Source organism: Neocloeon triangulifer, unplaced genomic scaffold (assembly GCF_031216515.1).
Source record: "Neocloeon triangulifer isolate White Clay Creek 2 clone unplaced genomic scaffold, ASM3121651v1 ptg000014l, whole genome shotgun sequence".
Lineage (NCBI taxonomy): Eukaryota > Metazoa > Arthropoda > Insecta > Ephemeroptera > Baetidae > Neocloeon > Neocloeon triangulifer.
In genome coordinates, this window is record NW_026775556.1 from 11,962,612 (window position 1) to 11,968,144 (window position 5,533).

Sequence of the window (5,533 nt, forward strand, 5' to 3'; positions counted from 1 at the left end):
CACACACACAACCATCAAGTTGCCATTCAAAAATTCGAAACAAAACGTGCGCCGGAGCGTCGACCATAACTTTTGTGTCCCCCCTGCTAAAAATTCCGCTCGCCAGCAGCTCTTTGCGCCATCAAATTATCTCCGACGGCGTAATTTCGTCGCGCTCGCGAGGAAAGAAAGCCTTTCAAACTTAATGAAAATAATAATTAAAATGCCATCTTTCATTCTTGGAGCTCTTTGAGACAGCGGTAATGATGACGACAATGACGCCGCCGTCTTCGTGGCTCCTGCTAATGGCAGATCGCACTATACTTTATTCTCCCCTTGTTTGTGCGAATTTTTTTAATCAAGAAGAGAGGGAATTAACAATTTTTAAGGAACAAACATTTATAGTAGAGAAAAAATTTATATTTATACGATTTATACTAATTAAATATATGGGCGAACACAGATTTTTGTTCATTGTTAAGACATTGTAAAAAATAATATATAGGCTCAGAAATTTTTTTAAGTGCCATTATTATTCAAATTCCTTTAAAGATGTGTGGACAAAACATTTTTTACTAATTTCCAATTAGATGTTGGAATTATTTTCCAATAGCCGTTTGTAGCTAAAAATTGTACTTGGTTCAATTAGTTGATTTAGTTTCAATGTGTATTAATAGTTAATATATTTTGGTGCCATTACTTATTATTTCACTTGCAGGATACTGAAAATTTCCAACATTTGGATTCTTTTTTACCCGCTTCAGGGTCAAGTTTTCTGAAACCAAGAGTTAACCTGTCATTGAAATTGTATTACAATTAATTTTACCTGTTAATTACCTGAGACCTGGACAGAAGCATCGACAGAGAAGCCCGATAGTTATCAGTAAAATAAGTGCCCCAACAAAAAATGCAGCAAGCATTATCCAGTCATTTTTATCAAAACTGAAAAAAATTTGTGAAATAAAATTTACAAAAATAAAATGATTTTTAAATTTTTCTACTTTTATATGTTTTGAAATGAATATAAAAGGTAATCTTACATGCAAGGCTCATTTGGGTCTCCACTTGGCTTCCATCCATTACCACATTCGCATATGGAATTTGCATCAATTCGTACTATGCAAGACATTGGAAAACAACAGTTTTCCAATGCAGGGACACAAATCTGATCCAATCCTAACAACGAATTTCAATTGAAATAATTAAATTCTGTGTAAAAATATTTGTTTCGCAAATGAAGAAGTTAGTAAATTCAATTTGCGTGTAATTTGTATACTGTACCTCTGCACTCATCTTTGGTGATATTTTCGAAAAGTTCACGAGAGAGTAGCCTAGCACTTGACATCTTTCGAAGTTAAAAATTTGTATGAAAAACTGATCAAACACAAATAAATCAGAGCTATCTTTTAGCTCTGCTGTGTAGTCTTTAGCAATGATGATTGCAGTTTGAGATTGCATGCAAAAAGTGCGTCCGTTTCATTCTTCGCCTTTATCGATTCGGCTGGAAGATTAATTTTATCTTTTTATTACGTCCAAGGCACACAAAGCAAATAGATAAGGCTAACAGTTGGAGTATAATGTCATAAGTCATAATTTGCGTACACCCATATCGCGATATTGATCCATTTTTCATTCCATTGATAAGATGGGAAGTCAATATTATACACCATTGTCTAAAATTTAAAAATTGTTATTAAAATTTCAGAATTTCTCGATCAATAAAGGGATGGTCAGTGGAAGGGCAAATCTCTGGAAATAAGTAATCGTCTTTGCGCAAACACACTCGATGGGATGTGGTAATAACCATAAAGTCTGTAAACAAGAGGCTAAGCGCAAGTGGAAACAACCCTTTCTGCTCTGAACGCGCCGGGGAGCGAATTAAAAGGTCTTTACGGCCGTGCAGACTCGACAAACACGAATTCCTCGGGGTGCAATAATCGCCGCAGCAGTGTGATCGGATTTGCCGGGAATATTAAGTGTAGCGTGGAATTGCAAACAGAAACCGATAGGAGCGAGCGTGCGTAATAAACGCGAGCAAACACGAAAATAATACACGCGATAATTTCCGTTTCATACTCGGGCGAGCATAAATTATCGCTATGGTTTTGGCGCGACTATTTGTCGCCGGCGCCAAATCAACGTTTCGCTCATTGCGTTTGATCCAGCCGTTTAATTACTTTTTCAATTACGACTGTCGAAGAGGAAAAAAAGCGCTGTTTGGTCCTTTGTCGGCGGCGGCGCTTGTGATGTGTGTTGTTTTCAATCTGGCGTCGTGTCGCGCAGCCAGTTGCCATGGTGACCAAATCAGACCCGGCTGCATGGGCTTCTCTTGTTTCAAACATGCACCAAATTGAATCTGTAGAAATGCCTTTGGAAAATTAATTGGATTCCGGCGACGACGAGCCTGCTCAAGGGAACAAACAAACATTCGCAGCAGCATCACCGCTGGATGGCTGCACCCTTTGTCCACAGCGACGCACACCTACGCGCCAGTTTCGTAAATAAATCGTCGTGGAATTGAATTTTGATCCTCTTTTCCGTCTGCGTACACAGTGAACAAACAAGGATATAGCGCGTTTCAAACAACTGATGCGTATCAAGTTTTGAAACCAGTATCACATTGACAAAAAACTTTTTGAATATCAAATTATAGCATTTTATGAAAATGATCATAAAAATATTTGCGTATATAGCAATAAATGTAGATAATAAAAACAATTTCATCAGTTTTTCTGGTGGGCATTTATATCAGGAAAGTATAAACCGGTATAAGCTAAGTATTAATTGCCAAATCGTTTTGATTTTTCTTAGGTTTAAAGTTTTGTTCAATTTAAATTGTCATGCGGTTGAATTAAATGAATTTAAAGATTTGTGTTAGCTAAATCTTCATTCGCAAATTTTTTTCATGTGTTTCAATACAGACCAAAAGATCACTGCAAAACCATAAAATTCAGGTCACGTTCGTCCCACAAAAATGTAGGCTACGTCTTGAGAATCAGAATCTTTCTGACGCCTCCTTCAGCAGGTCAGCGTCAGCACATTTCTATAAAGCAATCAGACGCGAATGTAACTTCAAAGACCCCAATCCCCTTAGTCTCCAAGCGTATTACAGTCCTCTAACCCGAGATTAGTCTAAATTAGATATTTAGCGTCATGGGAGGTGCGAAGAGAACGGTCGGTCGCACCTTTATCGCATTAAAAGCGCGGAGCAAGCAGGTGTGTAATGCGTGCAGATCGCGGCGGCGTCGCCATGGAAACGAGCAGATGACACACAAAACGATCTCCAGGGATATGGTACTGGAAAAGGCACGATGATGATGATGGGCCGTCGAGAGCAAAACGACGTGCTTTTAGTTTTGAGCACTCGAGACGCAAACAAAAACAAACTAATGAATGGTAGTCAGAAGAGATGGAGCACGGCGTGACGAGAAGTCATCCGGCAAAAGAGTGTCTCGGGATATAAAGAAGCAAAACGTGACACAGCATCCAGATTGAACCGAAAGCTCGACTTTAAATGCGTAGTCTAAATTCAGTTTTCAAGGACTATAGACATGAGCATAAAAAAAATTGTTTTTATGGTGAATTCATGAAACGTATAAAATGTTAAATTTTGTTAAGCTAGATCGATTTGATGGTTTATTTTTATTTTTTTTTATTTTGTATAAAAATTGAGTTAGGTTATAAGCTGCTTTTTGTCACTTTTTAAAGTTTTTATCGTTTTCTTAATACCGAAATTGAATTGTTTTATTTCATTTATTTTTAATAATCTATCTAATCTGAAGTCCTATTAAATTTATTTTAATCAAAACATTTACAGTCCAAGCGAGTCAAGTAAAATTAAAACAGATAAAATAAAGATATCTATTCAGAGCTCTATCTAGGCAGATTTAATTTTTTTAATGAATGAAGACCAAATATGAAGTTAAATTCCAAGCGTAATAAAAATTTGAAAAATATTTCCCGGAAGTATGCAGAAAAATCAGTTTTAAAGATGCATTCATTTTTTGATTCCATAATACTGAACACTGAACTGGGTATAATTTAATAGCCCTTTTCTCTATCTCGTACAAATTCATTTTACTTCCAATTCTCCATCTCACAGAGAGTGTCAAAGTGAGTCCTGTAAGCCGAGTCTACCAAGGCCTTTGACCATATTAAGCGGCTCTAATTTTCACCCCAGCTGACGCAAGCCGGGCGGGCTGGCTGGGGTTGCGCGGTTTCCTTGTGTCATTTCCTCATCAAGCAGCCGGCGGCACTCGATTTTCGTTGCCCGCCGGCGACAAATCACCGTTGCAGCGAGCGCAACTAATAATAATTGGCCGGGCGGAGTTTCATTTGCGAGTGCAATGGAGCGAGAGTGAAAGCCAAATGAGCCGCGAATGTTTTTTAATTAAAAGTCGGCGACGCGTCGATTCGAGAGAGCGCAGTCTCGGAGCTCTCACAAAAGTAGAGAAATACTTTTTTTTACTTCACTCTCGGAAATTGTTTTACGACTCTTGACTGCTTTTGGTTCCTTAATTAATTGGAATGGAATTTAATCAATTAGTGATTTCCTCGGCAGGGATTCATTGACGTGCCCTTTTTTGGCTTGATGAGTTTTAATTGAAATTGCTGGCAACGGCATGGTTTATCAGTGTTCTTTTAGTGATTCTATAACAAAAATGACCACACAAAAATTCAAGTATTCTGTGTGCGTAAAATATGTTTTAAAAATATCATAAACATTAAATAAAAATTTGACATATTTTAAATAATACAAAATTATAAAAATTTTATTTTATTTTATTTTTTTATAGAAATTGACGGAATTTAATTTTAATTTAACTATATTTTAATTTTTATATTTATGGTTAAAACCTAAACCTAAATAATAGATATTTAAAAAATGCAATTTAAATTTAAATTTATTTTAAATGAATACAAATATTTGTTCATAAAGGACCTCTTAAATATTGAAATCTGTTAAAATAAATTATTAAGACGACGCATAATATTTTGTATTGTAAATTAAATTTATAATTATAATTAAAGTTGCAATGCATATTAAAATCATTCATTTTCAACAATTTTTAGACTCATAATTTAGCATTTTAACCCTTTTGGCTGCTCTGATATTAGGTGTTCTCAATGCAACGTTTTAATCTCACCCAGCCATGAAGGGGGATATTCGGGCTTTTGGCGTGATATAGTTAGAATTCTCCTGTGAATGCGGATGAGTGGCATCGAGAGAGTTGATGAATTTAATTTACGCATCCATCCAAAACGGCACGCAGAGATCGCGATTTGGACGTATTATCTGCGAAGTGCAGGCGTTAATTGAATTAGGCTGATGCAATTACCGCGTTGAAAGGGATGGATGGGCATATCGTACTTGCGAGGGAAAATTCGGCACGCAGGGGCTGACCCAACTGCTCTTTCCCTCCATTCATCCTCTTCACACCTAGCACTTCTAATCTCTCCCGACTGGCAGCTAGCAAAATTGAAAGTTGATTACCTCCAATTCCATTTTTATCCAACAGACCCTCCGACCATTCCCCACCAAGAGACGGAAAAA

At 36.8% G+C, this 5,533-nt stretch overlaps 1 protein-coding gene across 1 annotated transcript; it reads right to left on the reverse strand.

Annotated features, from left to right (window-relative positions):
• Window positions 1-410: 410 nt before the first annotated feature.
• On the reverse strand, window positions 411-1,450 carry LOC132200749 (uncharacterized). The gene is made up of 4 exons (XM_059626433.1): window positions 1,261-1,450; window positions 1,020-1,155; window positions 817-921; window positions 411-754 (listed from the first exon to the last, which is right to left on the reverse strand). Exons 1-4 carry the CDS (start codon window positions 1,322-1,324, stop codon window positions 688-690), a joined length of 372 nt encoding a protein of 123 aa, XP_059482416.1. The 5' UTR covers window positions 1,325-1,450; the 3' UTR covers window positions 411-687.
• Window positions 1,451-5,533: the final 4,083 nt, after the last annotated feature.

Bases quoted from the DNA above. Each gene is read 5' to 3' on its own strand.
- LOC132200749 (XM_059626433.1), bottom strand. From the start codon at position 1,324: ATGTCAAGTGCTAGGCTACTCTCTCGTGAACTTTTCGAAAATATCACC. The intron at 1,156-1,260 runs GTACAGTATACA...ATTCGTTGTTAG, and splicing joins CACCAAAGATGAGTGCAGAG to GATTGGATCAGATTTGTGTC. The intron at 922-1,019 runs GTAAGATTACCT...AATTTTTTTCAG, and splicing joins GACCCAAATGAGCCTTGCAT to TTTTGATAAAAATGACTGGA.